General features: G+C 45.7%; 1 protein-coding gene across 1 annotated transcript in view; it reads right to left on the reverse strand.

The window, feature by feature from the left end:
* The window catches only part of LOC125454646 (ADP-ribose glycohydrolase MACROD1-like), an 880,504-nt gene that overhangs the window by 286,601 nt on the left and 570,292 nt on the right, over positions 1 to 23,611 (reverse strand). Inside the window, exon 7 of the mRNA XM_048535629.2 lies at positions 20,183 to 20,304. Within this exon, the coding sequence (XP_048391586.1) occupies positions 20,183 to 20,304 (122 nt within the window). The remainder of the gene's footprint in view (positions 1 to 20,182; positions 20,305 to 23,611) is intronic.

Below are 23,611 nucleotides of genomic sequence, written 5' to 3' on the forward strand. Positions count from 1 at the left end.
TGCATTCACTGCTCACAATGTGGTCTCCTCTACATTGGCGAATCAAAGCAGTGCCTGGGAGACAGCTTTGCAGGACATGTACATTCTGCTCACAAAAATGACCCTGAGCTTCCTGATGCCTGCCGCTTTAATGCACCACCCCGCTCCCTGGCCAACATCTCTGTCTCTGGCTTGCTGCAATGTTCCAGCGAAGCTCAGCACACGCTGGAAGAAACACACCTCATTTTCCACTTGGGGGACACTGCAGCCCTCCGGACTCAATATTGATTTCAATAATTTTAGGGCCTGAACTCTCCCATGTCCCAGCCCCCTACCCCACACACCAGGCCTCGTTACTGCATCATCTGTCATTACACACCACCTATCATTAGCCACTAATAGTCTCCATTAACACTTATTCACCCTCACAGCTAGATCATTATCCACTCTTTTGTCTGTCTAACTGCTCTTCTCCCATTTTGGGCTCTAGCCCCACCAATCATGTACTCCTTGCATCCTCCCCCGACCCTGTCTTCTGCTTATAAACCAATGTTCTCCTGGCTACCATTAGTTCTGAGGAAGGATCACCGGACCTGCAATGTTAACTCTGATTTTTTCTTCACAGATGCTGCCAGACTTGTTGGGTGGCGGTGTGAAATGTGAGGAGGATGTTATGAGAATACAGGGTGACTTGGACTGGTTAGGTGAGTGGATGGATGCATGGCAGATGCAGTTTAATGTGGATAAATTTGCGGTTATACACTTTGGTGGCAAGAGCAGGAAGGCGGATTACTATCTCAATGGAGTCAAGTTAGGTAAAGGGGAAGTACGATGAGATCTAGGTGTTCTTGTACATCACTCAATGAAAGCAAGCATGCAGGTACAGCAGGCAGTGAAGAAAGCTAATAGCATGCTGGCCTTCGTAATAAGAGGAATTGAGTACAGGAGCAAAGAGGTCCTTCTGCAACTGTACAGGGCCCTGGTGGGACTGCACCTGGAGTATTGTGTGCAGTTTTGGTCTCCAAATTTGAGGAAGGACATTCTGGCTATTGAGGGAGTGCAGCGTAGGTTCACGAGGTCAATTCCCGGAATGGCGGGACTATCATATGTTGAAAGATTGGAGTGACGGGGCTTGTATACACTTGAGTTTAGAAGGATGAGAGGGGATCTGATAGAGGCGTATAAGATTATTAAGGGATTGGACACTCTGGAGGCAGGATGCATGTTTCCGCTGATGGGTGAGTCCAGAACCAGAGGACACAGATTAAAAATAAGGGGTAGGCTATTTAGAACAGAGTTGAGGAAAAACTTCTTCACCCAGAGAGTGGTGGATATATGGAATGCTCTGCCCCAGAAGGCAGTGGAGGCCAACTCTCTGGATACTTTCAAGAAAGAGATGGATAGAGCTCTTAAAGATAGTGGAATCAAGGGTTATGGGGATAAAGCAGGAACAGGATACTGATTGTGGATGATCAGCCATGATCATAATGAATGGTGGTGCTGGCTCGACGGGCTGAATGGCCTACTCCAGCACCTATTGTCTATTGACCTGCTGAGTTTCTCCAGCAACTTCTGCTTTTGTTCCAGATTTACATCATCTGCAGTTGTTTTTTCAGTTTTGGTCAGTTTTTTTCTTTAGCTTTGAGGACGTTGAGACAGGTTTCTCTTTGCATCGTGTCACCAAGCCCTCTATCTCCTTTCTGTGCTCTGCCTCGTCATTGTGCGATATCTGTCCTTCTGCGATGGTGTCACCAGCAAACTTGCAGATGGCTTTCATTCAGAATTTAGCAGCACAGTCATGTGTGTTCAGGGAGTACAGTAGGGGGCTGAAAGCACACTGTGTGGGGGTGGGGTGAGTGTTATTGTGGAGGAGGTGCAGTTGTCTATCTTCACTGATTGTGGTCTGTGGGCCAGAAAGCTGAGGGTCCAGTTGCAGAGGACAGAGCTGAGACACAGATATCAGAGTTTTGAGACCAGTCTGGAAAGAATAATGGTGTTGAAGGCGCAGCTGTAGTCAAACTGTAGTCTGGGTCAAATCAAGAGGCTTAGGCTATCAAGAGGTAAGAATTGGGCTGACATACAGCCAGTGAAAAGAATGATTAATTATCCTCTCTAAGACCAAATTGCCTACCATTGAGTGATTAACTCTCCAAGAGAGAGAGCACCAAAAATCCTAGCAAAAAGTAAACAATCTCAGCTTGCTACTGCTTAGTAGACCATATATGTATAACTTGGAGCCAAATTAACACTTATACTCAACTTCCAGTGATAACAAAGCTGCAGCTGGGGCCTTTGCACAGAACTCCGGATTCGGAGCAGTTTTCATTATGGTACATTTGTTCCCTTACTGAAAAGGCAGTGTATGTCATCCTTTCCAGGATGGCAACCTTGGCAAGGTAGGCAGGGTTCGGGCTCCTGGTCCCATCCGCTTCAGACTGGCCACTTTCTCTCTTCTTTCCTTACTCTTTTCGTCCTCTTCCTTTTTCTTTCCCTTCATCTTCTTCCTGTTGGCGGCAGCAGAGAAGGTGACACTGTGTGGAGGTGGGTGGCTGGAGCGGGACTCTTGGTGAAATGGTCTGGCCTGGCAGGGGAACCAGGGGTTCCCGGTGGCGGTAGGCCTGGAGGGAGATTCCTGGCTGTTGGTCTGGCAGTGGCTGCAGCGGAAGTGGGGACTTCTGATTGTGGGTCCTGCGTGGTCGGCGAGCTGGGCCCAGCGACGATGAGGTAGTGCCTGAAGAGTCGCAACTCCAATGTCAGTGGGTCTGGCGCATTTGGTGGGAAGGGCAATGGCCGGCTGAGGGCTCAGGGCTCATGGCATTCTTAACCTGTCCAAAATGCGGTTGAAGCTTTCCACTGTATTTTATCGTGTTATTCATTTTAGAGTAGAAGTGACAATAAATCATCATTTGGAAGAATTATCTTGATACATACAACAAAACAGCATTGAACCATGTCCCTGTTCAATAGCATTAATATGGTTGGCTCCCTCATCCCCAACATTGTGGGACTGCAGGGTGCAGGGTCACAATTGATCAGAAATGTGACTGAACCAGCCACATAAATACAGGGGAAGGAAAAGAAGCATGGACACCTCCTGTCTCCTCTGTTGTGTTATGCCTTTTGGCTAGTCTGCAGTATACCATCCATCACTGTTACCTTCAGGAGATATTAGCACCATCTCATGGGATGTGACCCAATGGTACGAAGAGCTCAGGCTCCATTGTACTGGAGCCACTTGCAGCATGGTGCTCTGAGGGGAGCTCGGTGAAAACTGGGCAGCATGGACAAGTAGAGTCCAACAACCTCTTTCCATGCTGTAAACCTCTATGACTTTAAGCATCCTCTACTTTGTAACCAATTTGTGTTGTATTAGTTCAGATGCAAAACTGCCTTTGATTGTAATAGATGCACGTGCGGGAGCTGAGTACCACCTAATTCACGTCTTATTCTTATGGGATCGGAGGTAAAATACGCATCACATCTTCAGGCACAAATACCCTGCTAAAGGTAAAACAAAAAGCTCATCATTGCGTTGCTGGTAGACTGTGAGGACAGACCAGATCATCTACAAAGTGCACCATCTACAAAGGTTGATCCTCTATCTCAATACCATATTCCCCACTTTATCCCCAAGCCCCTTGATAGACACAGCCATTCCAACCTGCTCCTGATTGACCTCTAACATTCTACCCTCTGTCATCGTAAGGGCACCAGTAACAGGTTCAGTGAAACAAAATTAAAATACCGTGTGGAGCACACAGTTCTATGCAAAGCATCACTTTGGATATGATGCCTAAGTCATTAAAAAGGCATATTCCCTGGTTACTTCTCTAAACAAATTACCTTCGATCACTTTGCTGCATTCATTCAGCATTACAACAACTTCAACGTCATTTTTAAATATTTTAAAGTATGTTCCTCGCAATATTTCACTAGTTCACAATATTAATAATGCGTTTGCTCCAGGGACACATAAGATGGAACAGCAAACACACCACAGATCTCTCCTTGCTTCATGCTGCAAATTCAGAAAGCAGCAGTTGGCTAAGGGTTCTCATGAAGGTTGAGGCACTGCTTTACTTACTTTTGGAATGTAAATCGCTTAAGAGATCGACAGGGTAAATCCACCACATCCCGATTTTGGCCCCTTACATTTTCTTTGATGCACTGAATAACTTAGGTGACTGCACCAGAGGCTTATTCCGAGCTCAGAATATTGTAACATTATTTTTCATGTTGAAAGGAATCGGTATGGTTTCAGTTTCATACAGCATTAGTGTAGGTGAAATGAGGGTCATGAAAATAAGGCCTCATGAAACAGGCCTGGGCAGCTGACACTGACAGGAGGTAATGGCTTAGTGGGCATTATCACTGGACCAGTAATCCACAGACCCAGGTAACGTTCTGTGGAACTGAGTTCAAATCCTGTCATAGCAGATGGTGAAATTTAAATTCTATAAATATCATTGAACTAGAATCTAACGATGACCATGAAACTGATTGCTGATTGTCATAAAAACCCACCTGGTTCACGAATGTGTACTCGGGAAAGTAACAGCTATCCTTACCTGGTCTGGTCTTCATGTGACTCCAGACCTACAGCAATGTGGATGACCCTAAAAAGCCCTCTGGGCAATAAATGCTGGCATAACAAGTAATGCCACATGGGGTGAATAGCCTTTTTTTTTAAAACATGTGAATGACCACCTCCAATAACAGAGAATCTAACCATTCAATGGCATTATCATCGCTGAATACCCCACTATCAAGATCGTGGGGCTTGGTACTGAACCCGTCCAGCCATATAAATACAGCGATTACAAGAACTATGACAGTTACTCACCTACTGTTCCCTCAGAGCCTATTCACCATCTGCAAGCCTACACCTACATGCGATGGAATACTCCCTAGTCACTGGATGGACACAGTTCTAAGAACACTCAAGAAGCTCGACACCATTCAGGGACAAAGCAGCCCTCCTGACTGGCACAACATGAACATTCATTCTCTTCAGCATCTGGCGCCGTGCGCGCCATTCACAAGTTACCTAGCCGCAGCTCACAGGCTCCTACTGGATCTTCCAAACCAGTGGCCACAACTAGCTACCACCGAGATGAACAAGAGCAATGGATTCCTGGGAACACCGTCTCTAAGTTCTGATCCAGCTGCATGCCATCCTGATTTGGAAGTATATAACCATTTCTTCACTGTCGCTGAGACAAGATCCTGGAACTCCCTTCCTATTAGCACTGTGGGGGTCCCTACACTTCAATAATTGTCGTGGCTGAAAAAGATAGCTTGCCACCACCTTTACAATGTTACCCGACTCATATCTTGTGTGGTATCATGGAGTGCTCACCACTGAAGAATGTAATCTAAAATTATCATTATGGCACACTACAATTTCTTGAATCTCTGCCACTAAATTGAACAAATATTTTTGAAGGTAGCTGATGGCAATGACAAATTGATTGTCATATTGTTAAAAAATGACTGTCTTAAGCCTGGAGTATTTGATTACAATTCAATGTTGTAAACAATGAAATATAAAAGACCCATAAAACCTTTATCAAATTCGTGCAGATTTGACTTTTCTCATTTCACGATAAGAACAATTTAAGAGATTTAAAGTAATTGAATTTTGGAAATTAAGCAAAAAGGTGAATGTTAGAACCAGTTTATCAAGAAAATATACAAGATCAAAAAGGTCAGTTCTTTAAAGATTTAGACTGCAGCCTTGGCCAGGCATTTCCTGAATAAATAATGATCACCCCTCGGTATCTTGAGTGATGACAATTGTGATTGGATCAGACCGCGAGAACATTGAATATCCCAGAGCAAATGTGATTGTCATTAAAGCATTGGATGGACATTCTTAACAGCGTAGAGCTCAAAAAACAGCTATCCTTCTAACACCTGCACATGCATGACGAAGATCCTCTACTAAACCCAGTGAAAATATTCCATGCTGGTAGCAAAACATAGTCCAAAGACCACAAATGCTTCACAGGGCCAATTACTAAAAAAGACTGACATCGACCCACATCGTAACAACTGGCATCGACTGTCGACAATCACTCATTAATGAGTATGATCACCCAACTAGGAAATGTCATGTCAATGATCAGGGTTTTGTGGGTCATAGAATCATAGAGTGCAACTAGTCCGTGTCAACCATATTCCCAAACTAACTTAAGCCCACCTGTTTGCATTTGGCCCACAACCCTCCAAACCTTTCCTATTCATGAACTTGTCCAAATGTCTTTTAAACACTGTAAATGTACCGGCATCCACCACTTCCTCTGGAAGTTCATTCCACACACAAACCATCCACTGTGTAAAAAAGTTGTCCTTCTTGTCCTTTTTAAATCTTTCCCCTCTCACCTTGAAAATACGCCCCCAGTTTTGAGCTCCCCACAACTTCAGGGAAACTCCTTTGTCATTCACCTTAAACTAGCTAGTTTACATTGCACAGTGATGCCAACAGCATTGGTTCAATTCCCACACCAGCTGTGGTTACCAGGAAGGACTTTCCTTCTCAATCTCTCTTCTGGGCCCTCAAGTTAAATCACCACCAATCATCTCTCTCTCTCTAATGAACAAGTAGGACTATAGTGACTTCACATTTACGCCCAATAATACATCATCCTCTTGGTGATCAAGGATCTATCTACCTCTGCCTGAAATAAAAATTCTGTACTGACTGCCTTTTGAGGAAGGAAATTCCAAAGCCTCACCGCTCCAGGAAAGAAATAAAAAAAAACTCCTTAATTCCGTATTATTTTGAACAAAAAACCAAACAAGATGTACCCCTAAAGCAAGACATTGCAGCCATTGTCCGAACGTTTGGTCAAAAGGTTAGATAGTTGGACAATAACCAGCTTAGGGCACTCGGAACGCATCTCATGTCAACTCTGCTATTGTTAGATTTCCATGCTGACATTGGTGCCAAGCAGACGCCAAACTTCTCAGTATCAGGTTCTTGAATTCAGTTAGATTTTTAATCAGCCAGGCTGCTGTAGACAATGCTGGTACAGTCAACAAATCAATCCTGGGGGAAGCCAAAAAAAATGCTTTTATATAAGCAACGTTGTATTTTCCCAACTCTGGGATGGAATTTCAGATCTAGTGAGGTGTCCAGCTTCTACATTCACTTTTTGCATCCAATTTTAAAGTGCTTACACAGTAACAAGTCACAGAATTTTGTTTTAAAGTAGATATGGAAATTCTCCATTGAACGTTGTCCAGAAAAGCTATGGTACACAGCACCAAGGACTCAATTAAAATTAAAGAATTGTGCACGTTTAATACGAGCTGTAAACACAAATAAAGAACAAAAACAAAGTCGCTAGAAAAGCCTAGCAGGTCTGGCAGCATCTATGAAAGGAAAAACAGAGTTAACGTTTCGGGTCCGGTAACCCTTCCTCAGAGCTGGGGACCCGAAACATTAACTCGTTCTTTTCGTTTTTATTCAATTTAAACTCAGTTTGGTTTTAAGAGTTATTCACAGGACTGAACACTTTGATTAAATTAAGATAACAAAGTGTGAAGCTGGATGAACACAGCAGGCCAAGCAGCATCTCAGGAGCACAAAAGCTGATGTTTCAGGCCGAGATCCTTCATCGGAGAAGGGGATGGGGAGAGGGAACTGGAATAAATAGGGAGAGAGGGAGAGGTGGACCGAAGATGGAGAGAAAACAAGATAGGTAGAGAGGAGAGAAGAGGTGGGCAGGTAGGGAGGGGATAGGTCAGTCCAGGGAAGACGGACAGGTCAAGGAGGTGGGAGGAGGTGGTAGGTAGGAAATGGAGGTGCAGCTTGAGGTGCGAGGAAGGGATGGCTGGGTGAGAGGAAGAACAGGTTAGGGAGGCGGAGACAAGCTGGGCTGGTTTTGGGATGCAGTCGGGGAAGGGGAAATTTTGAAGCTTGTGAAGTCCACATTGATACCATTGGGCTGCAGGGTTCCCAAGCGGAATATGAATTGCTGTTCCTGCAACCTTCGGGTGGCATCATTGTGGCACTGCAGGAGGCCGATGATGGACATGTCGTCTGAAGAATGGGCGGGGGAGCTGAAATGGTTCGTGATTGGGAGGTGCAGTTGTTTATTGCGAACCGAGTGGAGGTGTTCTGCAAAGCGGTCCCCAAGCCTCCGCTTGGTTTCCCCAATGTAGAGGAAGCCACACCGGGTACAATGGATACAACCGGTATAGAATATACCACAGTGGCAGATGTGCAGGTGAACATCTGCTTAATGTGGAAAGTCATCTTGGGGCCTGGGATGGGGGTGAGGGAGGAGGTATGGGGGCAAGTGTAGCACTTCCTGCGGTTGCAGGGGAAGGTGCCGGGTGTGGTGGGGTTGGAGGGGAGTGTGGAGCGGACAGGGGAGTCACGGAGAGAGTGGTCTCTCCGGAAGGCAGACAAGGGTGGGGATGGAAAAATGTCTTGGGTGGTGGGGTCGGATTGTAGATGGCGGAAGTGTCGGAGGATGATGCGTTGTATCCGGAGGTTGGTGGGGTGGTGTGTGAGAAGAGGGGGATCCTCTCAGGACGGTTGTGGAGGGGGCGGGGTGTGAGGGATGTGTTGCGGGAAATGCGGGAGACGCGGTCAAGGGTGTTCTCGACCACTGCGGAGGGAAAGTTGCGGTCCTTGAAGAACGTGGACATCTGGGATGTGCGTGAGTGGAATGCCTCATCCTGGGGGCGGAGGCGGAGGAATTGGGAATAGGGGATGGATATTTTTGCAGGAGGTCAGGTGGGAGGAGGTGTATTCTAGGTAGCTGTGGGAATCAGTGGGCTTGAAATGGACATCAGTTTCTAGCTGGTTACGTGAGATGGAGACTGAGGTGTCTAGGAAGGTGAGGGATGTGTTGGAGATGGCCCAGGTGAACTTGACATTGGGGTGGAAGGTGTTGGTGAAGTGGATGAACTGTTCGAGCTCCTCTGGGGAGCAAGAGGCGGCACCGATACAGTCATCAATGTAACGGAGGAAGAGGTGTGGTTTGGGGCCTGTGTAGGTGCGGAAGAGGGACTGTTCCACGTAACCTACGAAGAGGCAGGCATAGCTGGGGCCCATGTGGGTACCCATGGCCACCCCCTTTGTCTGTAGGAAGTGGGAGGAATCGAAAGAGAAGTTGTTGAGGGTAAGGACGAGTTCGGCTAGGCAGATGAGCGTGTCGGTGGAGGGGGACTAGTTGGGCCTGCTGGACAGGAAGAAGCGGGGGGCCTTGAGGCCATCTGCATGGGGAATACAGGTGTATAGGGACTGGACGTCCATGGTGAAAATGAGGTGTTTGGGGCCAGGGAATTGGAAGTTCTGGAGGAGGTGGAGGGCGTGGGTGGTGTCACGAATGTACAATCCGACCCCACCACCCAAAATATTTTTCCATCCCCACCCTTGTCTGCCTTCCAGAGAGACCATTCTCTCCATGACTCCCTTGTCCGCTCCACAGTCCCCTCCAACCCCACCACACCCGGCACCTTCCCCTGCAACCGCAATAAGTGCTACACTTGCCCCCACACCTCCTCCCTCACCCTCATCCCAGGCCTCAAGATGACTTTCCATATTAAGCAGATGTTCACCTGCACATCTGACAATATGGTATACTGTATCCATTGTACCCGGTGTGGCTTCCTCTACATTGGGGAAACAAGCGGAGGCTTGGGGACCGCTTTGCAGAACACCTCCGCTCGGTTCGCAATAAACAACTTCACCTCCCAGTCACGAACCATTTCAACTCCCCCTCCCATTCCTCAGACGACATGTCCATCATCGGCCTCCTGCAGTGCCACAATTATGCCACCCGAAGGTTGCAGGAACAGCAACTCATATTCCGCTTGGGAACCCTGCAGCCCAATGGTATCAATGTGGACTTCACAAGCTTCAAAATCTCCCCTTCCCCGACTGCATCCCAAAACCAGCCCAGCTCATCCCCTCCCACCACTGCATCCCAAAACCAGCCCAGACTGTCTCTGCCTCCCTAACCTGTTCTTCCTCTCACCCATCCCTTCCTCCCACCTCAAGCCGCACCTCCATCTCCTACCTACTGACCTCATCCCACCTCCTTGACCTGACCGTCTTCCCTGGACTGACCTATCCCCTCCCTACCTCCCCACCTATACTCTCCTCTCCACCTATCTTCTCTCCATCTTCGGTCCGCCTCCCCCTCTCTCCCTATTTATTCCAGTTCCCTCTCCCCATCCCCCTTTTCTGATGACGGGTCTAGGCCCGAAACGTCAGCTTTTGTGCTCCTGAGATGCTGCTTGGCCTGCTGTGTTCATCCAGCTCCACACTTTGTTATCTTGGATTCTCCAGCATTCGTAGTTCCCATTATCAGTTTGATTAAATTGCTTACTTTTTTTTGAATTAACCCCATTTTCAGCAGCATTAATAAAACTTCACCAAATTACTGCTCTTACAAAGGAACATTTTAAAACAATTTTTGAAAAGAACATCACAGTCTGAGATCATGGCCCAGTTCTGATTGTTTATGGTCGATACTGCTTGTAGCAATAAGCAAATGGATTTGGAAAATAAACTGTTCCTCAAAGCCAGGACATTTGTCTCTCAAACTACACCACAATAGCAATTTCAACAAAACATGTGCAGAAAGCAAATATTGTCTTGCATTCAATGTATTGCAGCTTGCAGAATCTCTGGGTGAAATTCACTACGAAAGAAACAACTCAGAGATCAGCAAGGCTCATCAAAGTGGGCAAAACAAAGACAAGAGCTGCTTGTCTAACACTTCCTGCCACAAGGCACTTAGGCAAATAATTCCAATTACAGACAACAGGGAGATAGTATTTGAGTCTCTTTCACTGAAGTGCATTAGGAGTGCTAGTTTAACCCGGGTAAGAGATAAATAAATACCACCTCGTGACATTCTGCAAGAAAGCAAATATGACCTTGGCAGCCTTAGAGAGGTACCTCCTGCGCGACCATTTTAATCTTTAGATAAGTGAAAAGTCTGATGATCAGAATGTGAAGTTTTTATCCCTGGTTCATTGCATGTCTGTCTGTCACCTCCCCCCAACTCCCACACACATCCGCCCTGCTCTGATTAAAAACACAGTTAGGATCGACAAGAGGATAACACTGAGACTCCCAGGTCAAAGTGACAAATCTGCATTGCTTGCATTTAGAAAGTCTGCCATCAGAGTTATATTATTCCAACTGGTTATTCTGATGAGATAGTAAGAGCTGCAGATGCTGCAGAATCTGAGATAACAAGGTGCAGAGCTGGCCGAGCAGCACCAGAGGAGCAGGAAAGCTGACGTTTCGGGCCTAGCCCCTTCTTCAGAAATGACGAAACCATTTCTGCCTTGGCACAATCACAGCTACTGTGCGCCAACTGAAAGGCAGAAATTTGAATGCTGGTTTTAAAAATGTATTGCCAAAGAAATAGTTGAAATCCTACTTTTGGCTTTGAGAAGCCGAGTATCTCTGATGCAAGTTTTCAGTGTATGGTACAAAAGCATAACGAAAAGTGCCAACCTGCTGCAATAATATATCTGCTCCCAGGACACTGAAACTTTAGAGATGCCCCAAATTTGCAGACGTCAGAGTTTGACAATTTAAACAATTATGGTCATGGCTTGCATATGTTCAATTCCTTTCTATTTCTACTTAGGATGAATTAACCAGCTCTAAGAGGGGGTGATAGATTGGGAAAGCAACATATGGCAAACTCTTGATATCGAAATCGCAAAGGGATTCTCTGTTGTAGAGGCAGTGTCCCTGCCTCTGAACCAAGCAAAATTCAGGTTTTGCAACTCTGAATTTGAAAGTGCTTTTTAAAAGCTGCTTTGAAAATATTCTTCTGGAAGAGCAATAACTTAGTGAGATTTTATTAACACAGCAGAACATGGGTTTAATGTTAAAAAAAAGCATTTTTAATCTCAGTGCTCAGTACTGTGAATAAGATTGCCTATACATGTCCAACAAGTTAGTTACATCTGCTGGAAATGAAACTTCTGTCGGAATTCTCTCCTTGCCATTGTTTGAAAATTAACACAATTGGTCTCCCTGACATAGCGCAAAGTAAATATTCAAATAGCAAGTGTTTTGAAAGGAAAGAAGTTAAGATCCGCAATGCTGTTTGGACTCTGATTCTCACTTCTGGTTATATTTTTCTCTTTTTCTTTAATATAACAGGTGCCAACCTCTCTTTGGGACTCAGTCCCAATGCTGTAAGTTTATCCAAATGCCTAGCATTCGCATGTGACCCTTGGCAAAAACATCTTGTGTTCATATGTCCAGTACAGGAGGAAAAATGTCTTGCTGCAGCTGTATAGAGATTGCCAGGGTGTTTCCTCTGGGTTGGTAAGTCTAGAAAGAGTGTGCACAGTCTCAAAGTAATGGGCAGATTATTTAACACTGAGATAAGGTGCCATTTTTTCATTTAAGAGCTGTGGAAGAGCAATTATTGACCATGTTGAAAACAGAAACTGATAAACATCTGGAAAGTATTGGCACCAATTGAAATGTGAGTAGTGGCATAGAGAAACATGATTAGTCATGATCTCTTTAAATGGTTTTACAGTCTAGAGGGGTTGAATGGCCTCCTCCTGTTCCCATTTCCTAAATCTCGTAATTGCTTCGAATGTGGTTGAACCCTCCCAAGTCGCTCCATGGGAACATTATTAGACAAGATTTGACATCCAGCCACAGGAGATAATAGGACATGAGGCCAAAAGCTCGGTCAAAGTGTAGGCTGCAGGAACAATTCTGATTGGAGGAGATTAAGGTTTGGGAGATCATTCTTGTAACTGTACAAACAAAGGGCAGGTTTCCAAGAACAAAGAAAATTGAGATGTGCAAGAGGCCAGAGCTGGATGACTGTAGGGATCTTGAGTCAGAGAGCGTCAGGAGGCTGGTCAAAGAAAAAGTGACATTCAAGAAGTGCTGACACGTATTTATATCCCCGCACGGCCCGTTTCTATCTCCTTCCCAAAATCCACAAACCTGCCTGCCCTGGTCGACCCATCGTCTCAGCCTGCTCCTGCCCCACCGAACTCATCTCCACCTATCTGGACTCCATTTTCTCCCCTTTGGTCCAGGAACTCCCCACCTACGTCCGCGACACCACCCACGCCCTCTACCTCCTCCAGGACTTCCAATTCCCTGGCCCCCAACACCTCATCTTCACCATGGACATCCAGTCCCTATACACCTGCATTCCGCATGCAGATGGCCTCAAGGCCCTCCGCTTCTTCCTGTCCCGCAGGCCAGACCAGTCCCCCTCCACCGACACCCTCAACCGCCTAGCTGAACTCGTCCTCACCCTCAACAACTTCTCTTTTGACTCCTCCCACTTCCTACAAACTAAGGGGGTGGCCATGGACACCCACTTAGGCCCCAGCTATGCCTGCCTCTTTGTAGGTTACGTGGAACAGTCCCTCTTCCGCACCTACACAGGCCCCAAACCCCACCTCTTCCTCCGGTACATTGATGACTGTATCAGCGCCGCCTCTTGCTCCCCAGAGGAGCTCGAACAGTTCATCCAGTTCACCAACACCTTCCACCCCAACCTTCAGTTCACCTGGGCCATCTCCAGCACATCCCTCACCTTCCTGGACCTCTCAGTCTCCATCTCAGGCAACCAGCTAGTTACTGATGTCCATTTCAAGCCCACCGACTCCCACAGCTACCTAGAATACACCTCCTCCCACCCACCCTCCTGCAAAAATTCCATCCCCTATTCCCAATTCCTCCGCCTCCGCCGCATCTGCTCCCACAATAAGACATTCCACTCCCGCACATCCCAGATGTCCAAGTTCTTCAAGGACCGCAACTTTCCCCCCACAGTGATCGAGAACGCCCTTGACCGCGTCTCCCGTATTTCCTGCAACACATCCCTCACACCCCGCCCCCGCCACGACCGCCCCAAGAGGATCCCCCTCGTTCTCACACACCACCCCACCAACCTCCGGATACAACGCATCATCCTCCGACACTTCCGCCATCTACAATCCGACCCCACCACCCAAGACATTTTCCCATCCCCACCCCTGTCTGCTTTCCGGAGAGACCACTCTCTCCGTGACCCCCTTGTTCGCTCCACACTGCCCTCCAACCCCACCACACCCGGCACCTTCCCCTGCAACCGCAGGAAATGCTACACTTGCCCCCACACCTCCTCCCTCACTCCTATCCCAGGCCCCAAGATGACATTCCACATTAAGCCGTGGTTCACCTGCACATCTGCCAATGTGGTATACTGCATCCACTGTACCCGGCGTGGCTTCTTCTACATTGGGGAAACCAAGTGGAGGCTTGGAGACCGCTTTGCAGAACACCTCCGCTCAGTTCGCAACAAACAACTGCACCTCCCAGTCGCAAACCATTTCCACTCCCCCTCCCATTCTCTAGATGACATGTCCATCATGGGCCTCCTGCAGTGCCACAATGATGCCACCCGAAGGTTGCAGGAACAGCAACTCATATTCCGCCTGGGAACCCTGCAGCCCAATGGTATCAATGTGGACTTCACCAGTTTCAAAATCTCCCCTTCCCCTACTGCATCCCTAAACCAGCCCAGTTCGTCCCCTCCCCCCACTGCACCACACAACCAGCCCAGCTCTTCCCCTCCCCCCACTGCATCCCAAAACCAGTCCAACCTGTCTCTGCCTCCCTAACCGGTTCTTCCTCTCACCCATCCCTTCCTCCCACCCCAAGCCGCACCCCCATCTACCTACTAACCTCATCCCACCTCCTTGACCTGTCCGTCTTCCCTGGACTGACCTATCCCCTCCCTACCTCCCCACCTATATTCTCCTCTCCACCTATCTTCTTTACTCTCCATCTTCGGTCCGCCTCCCCCTCTCTCCCTATTTATTCCAGTTCCCTCTCCCCATCCCCCTCTCTGATGTAGGGTCTAGGCCCGAAACGTCAGCTTTTGTGCTCCTGAGATGCTGCTTGGCCTGCTGTGTTCATCCAGCCTCACACTTTATTATCCACGTATTTATATCATTGGCTTGCTACATTTCTAGATATTTTCTAATCGACCTGTTCAGAGACATTATTACACACCTCTTGAGGAGGTGGGACTTAAACCAAGGCTCTCTGGTTCAGAGGTAGGGATACTACCACTACATCAGAAGAACCCCTTTGCTATTTTGATTTCATGGGCTTGCTAAACTTTGCTTTTTTCAAACCATCAGTCCCGTCTTACAGCTGGTTAATTCATCATAAATGGAAACAGAAAAACTGAACCTACCAATTCTCTGGTCTCTTATGACTGGTATATTTAAAGCATAACGTTAATTTGGTTCTTTTTCTAGAATGCAGACCTAATTAAACATTTTATTTGGCTAAAAAGTGATAATTAGCTTTCACTTGAATGTTAATTGAAGCTGAACAACATATTGCTAGAACCTTTAATTGTGCTAATTGGTTCTAGACTGCACTTATTATTAACAATTTACATTCAAACAGTACACAGCTCAGTAATAAAGAGCAATAAATGATGGTGCAGCATTTTAAAAAGACCTTTAGGAGCTCCACAAATATTAATTAGGAGACAGTGTCCAACATATTGCCTCACATCAGTCCTGTTGACTGTGCTACCGATTATCCCCTTTAGGCTGTTGCTAGCCCCCATGACTCTCCTTTAATGCAAATACTAATTGTTACCAAAGATCCCATAAACCATTCGTACCACCTGTAGGATTTTTTGAGGATGGCAGAGCAATTGCCGTAAGTTGGACACAGGGTTCTACACTTTTACTGGGTGCCACTTTGCAGAGTGGGTGACAAACAAGCTGGGGCCATACCTGTCCAGGGGGTATAAGGAAGGCGTTCAAATAAAACATTCAAATTAGACACACAAGCTCTCTGGGAGCTGTTGTTATTTTCAGCAATAAGACCACCTCTGGTGATGGTTTCTTTTTTATCGTGAATTTGGCACTAAGACAATCTCTTGTTTTTCTCCATTAGCTTGTCATGAGGGAGGTCTTAAGTTGAACACCAACTTTGACAATCTTTACAAGCTACAGCCCAGACACTTGCTGGGTCATGTCATTGTTTGTCAGTGTCAGCTTTTCACTCCCCTGCCTACAGGACTGAAAGCCCTGTTGTGGTCAGTCTCACAGCACTTTTCTTTATAGATTATTCGAATTGAGTGGCCCACTTAATTCTGATCAGCCCGCACTTTCACTCTGCGGTAACCTAACCTCTCTGTCAGCAGACACCATAGATAAAACGTACAAGAGGCTGAGGTATGGAGAATGGGCTCGTCAGCCAACAGACAGAGCTGGGTTTCAGGGGTCATCAAGTCAGCAAAGTGAGGGCTGTTCAAATAAAAGGAAGATTGCTCCGTATTAAGATTTCAGATGATTTGACAATGGAAAGCTTTGTATTTTTCAAGAAGCCTCTTCAGATTGTAAAATATAAGGCACTTAGAGCCCATCTCGGCTCACAACAATGTAAACACGGTGTTAAAACAAAATCTCGGACCCCCTTACTACCAGTGGAAGAGGTGGTGTAGGGAGTATGTGACAGCAAAATGGTGAATTATGCTGTTTCTCACTTTAAAAAACCCAGCCTTGACTCCCACAGCAGCAATTCTGGCAGAAATTGTAAAAGCTGACACAGCAGTTTATCAGATCAAATCATCGGGAATTTGCAGAATGCTTTTCATCCAGTTTTTACAGCGCCCTGCTTAAAACTTTACAGCAAGTGGCACCATGAAACTCCAGCAGGGAGTCACACAAAAGAGTGCCAGACTCTGTCTCTGATTCAAATCATGAAATAGAGATGGAATCTTTCCCAAGAGGGCAGGGAAAGGGTTGGAGCAGAGGAGTGGGGTGGGTGGGGGAGGTGGTTGCTGCAGTGAGGGAAATGCTGAATAAATCTCCAGCATTCCTGCACAAATCCTTTTTCAATCAGCTTTTACATCATGCCCCTTCTACTCCCCATGCTCACTCCGCCATCCAGCCCATCCTCCAAACATAGATCACCATGATTCTGTTAGCCGTTTAATTCCAAATTGAGCCAAACTTGGAAAATCCAACTTATTTTGAGTTGCACTTGGAGGAAGAATCATAGAAACAAAGAAAATGCAAACAGGAATAGGCCAAGCACCAACTCCCTCCACCGCTGACGCTTCGTACAGCAGTGTGGACCATCTACTGCAGACACCCTGCAGAAACTCACCAAGGCTCCTCAGGCAGCAAACCCACGACCACGTCCGTTGAGAAGGACAAGGGCAGCAGACATACAGAAAGACCCTCACCTCCAAGCCACTCACCATCCTGACTTGGAAATGTATCACCGCTCCTTCACTGTCACTGGTCAAAACCCTGGAATTCCCTCCCTAATGGCATTATGGATCTACCTATAGCAGGTGGACTGCAGCGATTCAAGAAGGCAGCTCACTACCACCTTCTCAAGGGCAACTAGGGATGGGCAAGAAATGCTGGCCCAGACAGGATGTCCACATCCCAAAAATGAACAATAAAAATATAAAAATAATGTTATATCACTGGAGGCCTATATGCTGATTTCTATCAAGTGCCCAATGAATTTCTTTCTGAAATTAGTCATTGCCTCATTGTTTCCACTACCCTTGTAAGCAATGAGGTCTGTATTATTACTGCTCATAAAATATGCTCTACATCACATTCCAACCTTTATTTTGTCAGTGAAGGTTGCATTGCATTGTTTAGTGTCCTGGACAGGGAAGTTAGCTTTGACACACAACATAGAAATAACCCAAGCAAGAGGCTGGGATTGAGGATGGTGCTGTGTATTGAAGATACCCACAAGGCCTCACTGGCAAAGTGCGGCATTCCCACAGGCACCTGGGAATCACTGGCCCAAGGCTGTCCTCCATGGAGGAGGAGCATCCAGGAAGGCGTCGAGCACCTTGAAACTTGCAGTTGAGAAAAAGCGGAAATCAGACAAAAACAGCAAGAGGAGCACGCTGTCACCCCGTCACCCCATCACCCCAGCCCCCCTCCCCTTCCCATGACCACCTCATGCTGTACTTGTGCCAGAGTCTACGGAATTCATATCGGACTGTACATTCAACTTTAGACTCACCCTAAAAGTGGGACAGAGTCACCTTATCTTCAAGGGGCCACCAATGATGTATGATGATGATATATTGTCTCCCTGCTATAAAACTCCCTGCTCTTTCTAACATACTGCCTTTATATCCCACCATGGCAAGCTGGTGGAATTTAAATTAAATTGGAAAATCTGTAATTAAAATCCAGTCCTTGTAAGAGTGACCATGAAACCATTGTTGATTGTCACAAACTAAAAGAGTGTTTGATTTACTCATGCCCTTTAGGGAAGGAAATCTTCCATCCTTATGCCGTCTGGCTACATGCGACTCCAGACTCATAGTAATGTGGTCGACCCTTACCCCCTGTTAAGATCTAGACACCCATATAGTTCAAGGGGCAATTAGGAATTGGAATAAAATGCCAGCCTTGCCAGTAATCTCCACATCCCATGAAAGAATAAAGAAAAATAAAATTAGTCCGTGCTGGTGTGTGTATTCCGTACAAGTCTCCTCCAATCCTGATCCTTCTGTACCCTTTTATTCCCTCATCCAGTTTACCTTTGATCTGTTTGCCTCAAGCCACTTCCTTTTTGCAGACCATTCCACATTCAAAGTGCTCGTGATGTGGAGGCATCCCTCCTTATTTCCATACGTGGTGTACTGATTCTTATCTCATTTTTATGGCCTCCAGTTTTGGATTTTCCCAGAGGTAGAAGCATTGTTATCATAGCCACCTTTAGCTCCTCGCTCTGAACTGCAAGACCCCCATTGGGCATTGGAAAGAGAAATGATTGGTAGTGGCTTAACCTGAGGGTCACCATGTTTCAGGTGGGGGGAAAGGTTGAGAAGGAGAGTCTTTCATTGTAACCTCAGCTGGTGTGAGAATTGAACCCATGCTGTTGTATCATACTGCATTACAAACCAGCCATCCAGCCAGCTGAGCTAATTGACTATGTGTAACACAATTAGCATGGAACCTACAGGTATCATTGCGTCACTATACCATGTGGTGAGGTCAAATTTCAAATAGGGCATTATATTCAGTTTCAGACTTGCCGATTTGGGAATGAGGTCTGCTTGAAGGGCAATATTCAAGATGAAGGCATGTATATACAGCGGTTCTATTCATTTGAGGAGAAACCTTAAGGGTTAACCTGATCAAGATGTTTGCTGGATTAAATGGACAAGACTTGATACAGAAGTCCTGTGTGTGGAAGCAGGCCAATAGGCCCATCGAGTCCACACCCACTCTCTGAACAGCATTCCGCCCAGGCTCACCCTTTCCCTAGAATCCTGCATTTCCCGTGGCTAATCTGCTAACCTGCGCACTTTTGCATGTAGCATGGCCAATCCACCCTAACCTGTACATTTATGGACTGTGAGAGGAAACCAGAGCACCCAGTAGAAACAGGGAGAATGTGCAAACTCCACACACTTGCTCAAGGGAGGAATCAAACCCGGGTCCTTGATGCGGCCTGGCAGCAATGCTAACCACTGGGCCACTGCGCTGTCCTTGTTCCTAACTATCTTTGTAGACAGAGTATATTGATGCAGTTATGCTCAAAAAAATTGGTAGCAATAGATGGAATCACTAAATATATTATACAATTTCAGTGAACATAATGAACAAAGCTGATGTGTCTGGTATAACTTCAGTGAGACTGAGCTTGTTACCACAGGTACATGGATTGATTTTAACAGCTTTTGTCCAGACCACTTGGCACTCCCATACAATCTCAATGCGTAGGATTTAGTGTCTGAATACAGTGCACTGAGCTTAGTGCATCAGCCCACATGTAAAAGGCAGATTGTACACCCACACAACATTACAAATGCAATACGAACAATTGCACAGAATCCATGCGTGGGCTATGTACAGAGTGGGCTGACAGGAAGACCATCCAACTTCATTTGACTCGAAATCATCAGATTCAGAGGTCAAAAAATTGGATTGTTCTAAATAGCAGAAGAAACATTAATGATGTGAAAGTACAATTGTCACTTAACACATGTTAAATCAGTGGCACAGTCCATATCTGCTCCATGTGGGAGGATCTCCGATTCCACGCCCTGATTTCCTCATAAACTTTTAAGACCTTTGAAGTCCTTGAGATTTAGAAAGCCAACTCCTTTAAACAAAATCGTTAACAGTTCTGAGCCAGGGCAACCCGGGCTCCTCCCTGAGTAACACTTACGATAGATTTCAGCCCTTGAGCCTCAAACAGTTTTAGGGAAGCCTCATAGCAGTTTCTCAGCTGCCGTTTAAGCCGCTCATCACAGCTCCCTCTTGCTATCGGTCCCACGGTGTGGATGACGTCTGAAAACAAAAAAGGAAGAAAGACGTTCAATCAGAATCGCAGAATGTAACAGCAAAACAAGAAACATTGTAGCCCAAAGTGACTGCACCAGCTCCAGACTCTACACAATTCCTCTTAAACCTCACACTGATCATAAGTACTCCATTCAAATAAAAATCTTTCACTAAATCATTGTACTGTCACATTACTCAGGCATGGGATGTGCAATTTGCCCATCCCTAATTGACCTTGGAGGTGGTGATGAGTTGCCTTATGCAGCCATTACAGTCCCGGTAGGGTAGGGATATCCACAGTGCTGTGTGGAAAGTAATTCCAGGATACTCACCCAGTGACATGGAAGGAATATCAAAATGTGTGGCTTGAATGCATGACTGTGGGTTCCCCTGTACTTGTGACCCTTGACCTTCTATATGTTGCAGGGGACATAGGATGGAAGGTGTTATTGAAGGTGACTTGGTAGGGCTTTGCACTGTTATGATCCCAGCTGATAATAATACTGGACAGACCAGACCTCACGTGAAGAACGACTGGACTGATTATAATATTTATTTATTTCCGTTTGGTTACTGAGCATGTTCACACAACATTATCAATGATCTCTTAACAAAAGTACACAAGCTCAGTACATAGAAGAAGTTACATTGTATATAGATCAATTTTGAAAGATCTCAATCTTAACAGGAGAAGAATATTCAACTCTTTTCCAACTAATATCCTTTACAGATACTCTATCCCAGTGAAGGTTGACTTTATCTCACTCTTTCACTTGTTGTTCAAATGACTCCATCCTGCCGTTGCCTTCGCAGCAACTTACAGCATTTTACCAGCCCTGATGGCCTTCTAAATTCTGACAGGCAGGAGATTTCCACCAACTTTCACAGCCTAAAGTCTTCTAAAAGCTACAAAACTGTTACTACATCAACCCCTCCTTTCCTGAACTCAGCACACCAGTGGTCTCTGGCCTTGTGTCCCTGTCCCATAAATTACTACATTATAAACATTTAACAATTAACTCCCAAGTAGCTGTTTGAGTTCCTGAAGTCACGTGTTTTCTTGGAAAAGCTGTCTTCAGTTAAATGTCCAAAATGACTTTATGATCCTCATGTATATAAAAAAAACTGCCACACCCCAAAACGGGAAACTAAAATCTATTTTCACTCCATTTTTGAATCCAGATTCCCAAATAATAATAGTATATTACAAACATGCAGTGCACCAGTGCATCTTGTAGATGGTACACACTTCCACAACTGTGCATCAGAGGTGGAGGGAGTGAAAGTTTAACACAGTGAACTGGGTGCATCCAATAGGATGCTTTGTCTTGGACGGTGTTGCGTTTGTAGAGGGTTGTTGGAACTACACTCATCCAGATGAGCTGGGAGTATTCTGATTTACATCTTGTAGATGGTGAACAGGGTTTGAGAAGTCAGGAAGTGAGTGACTCACTACAGAATTCCCAGTCTCCAACCTGGTTCCTGAATCCATGGCATTGATAAGGCTTCTCCAGTTAAGTTTCTGGCTCGTGGTAACCCCCAGAATGTCAATAGTGGAGGGTTCAACCATAGTAATGCCATTGAATGCCATGGGGAGATGGTTATGATCTGGTACTCATGTGGCATGAATGTTATGTACTGAGCCCTGAATGGTGTCTAGGTCCTCCTCATAGAATCCATATAGCAGGCAGGCCATTTGGCCCATGAAGTCCACAGTGAACCTCCAAACAGACACATCCCCTACCCTCTCCCCGTAACCCTGCATTTTCCACTGGCTAATCCACCTACCTTGTACATCACTGAAAACTATGGGCAATTTAGCATGGCCAATCCACCCCAACCTGCAAATCTTGGTACTGTGGGAGGAAACCAGAGCACCCAGAGGAGAGACACGGGGAGAACATGCAAACTCCACACAGATAGTCACCTGAGGGTGGAATCGAACCCAGGTCCCTGGTGCTGTGAGGCAGCAGTGCTAACCGCTGAGCCACCGTGCCGCCCCACTATTCTGTCTTGCTGTGTACAGACACAGATTCTGTCAGCAATCACAAATGCTACAGAAACGATATTTGCAATCTTCTAATCTGAGGTCTTAATGCCCAACTTTACCAAATTCAGCAAAATAAATGTAGGGTCTGATGAAAGCTCATAAGATATACATTTATTATTTGGAAACTTGGCCACAAATATGGAAGAGAAATTGATTTAGGCTTTCAGTCCTGTTCTGCCATTCGATTATAGATGTTATGTTTCTCAACTCCATTCTCCTGCCTTCTCCCCATAACTCTTGATCCCCTTGCTAATGAAAAACCCATCTCTCACTGTCTTAAATACACTCAATGACTTGGCATCTGCAGCGATGCACTCTTTAGATTCACCACCTCCTGGCTGAAGAAATTCTTCCTCATCTCAGTTCTGAAGTGTTGTCCCCTCACTCTGAGGCTGTACCCTCAAGTCCTGGTCGCTCCTACTACTGGAAACATCTTCTCCACATCCACTTTATCCAGGCCTCTCAGTATTCTGTAAGTTTCAATGTGATGGCCATTAACCTTTTTGCATACTAACTGCCTGCAGAATGGAATCTCACATTATTGAAGATTTCTTTTAAAAATAGCCAGTATCAGAAACAGTTGCATTTAAGTCAGTAATGAATTTGGACTTTGCAGGTGAAATCAATAGGCTTTGCCTTTTATTTGTTTTAGCTTCATGTTCAATGCTGTAATCTTGTGATTCATGAGCAGCATAATAAGTCTCTGCTCACCAAGGCTAATTTCATCATTGTGACTTACAAGGAAGGAGCTAACTCACAACAGTCCATTCCGTCATCAGCAAAGGCAAGATGGGACTTTTCAAGGATCACGTTTGATTTGATTTAATGTAGTCACATGTCCCTAAGTACAGTGAAAAGCTTTGTTTTGCGAGCAGTACAGGCAGATCATACTAAGCAAGGGAACACAGATCAAAGGGTGCTTAGACAGAGCTTTGACTTTCTCTCCTGTCTCCCCTAACCCTTGACTTTCTAACTCATCAAAAATTGGTCTCACTGGCCTTGACTATAGTCATTGGGGTGTACAGCATAGAAACAGACCATTTTGTTCAATTCGTCCATGCAGACCAGATATTCTAACTTTATTCTAACCATTTGCCGGCATTTGGCCCATATCGTTCTAAACCCTCCCCATTCATGTATTCATCCAGAAGCCTTTTAAATGTTGTAATTGTACCAGCCTCCACCACTTCCTCTGGCAGCTCATTTCATACACGCACCACCTTCTGCAGGAAAAAATTGCCCCTTAGGTCCTTTTTAAGTCTT

This window comes from Stegostoma tigrinum, chromosome 9 (genome assembly GCF_030684315.1).
Source record: "Stegostoma tigrinum isolate sSteTig4 chromosome 9, sSteTig4.hap1, whole genome shotgun sequence".
NCBI classification, from domain to species: Eukaryota; Metazoa; Chordata; class Chondrichthyes; order Orectolobiformes; family Stegostomatidae; genus Stegostoma; species Stegostoma tigrinum.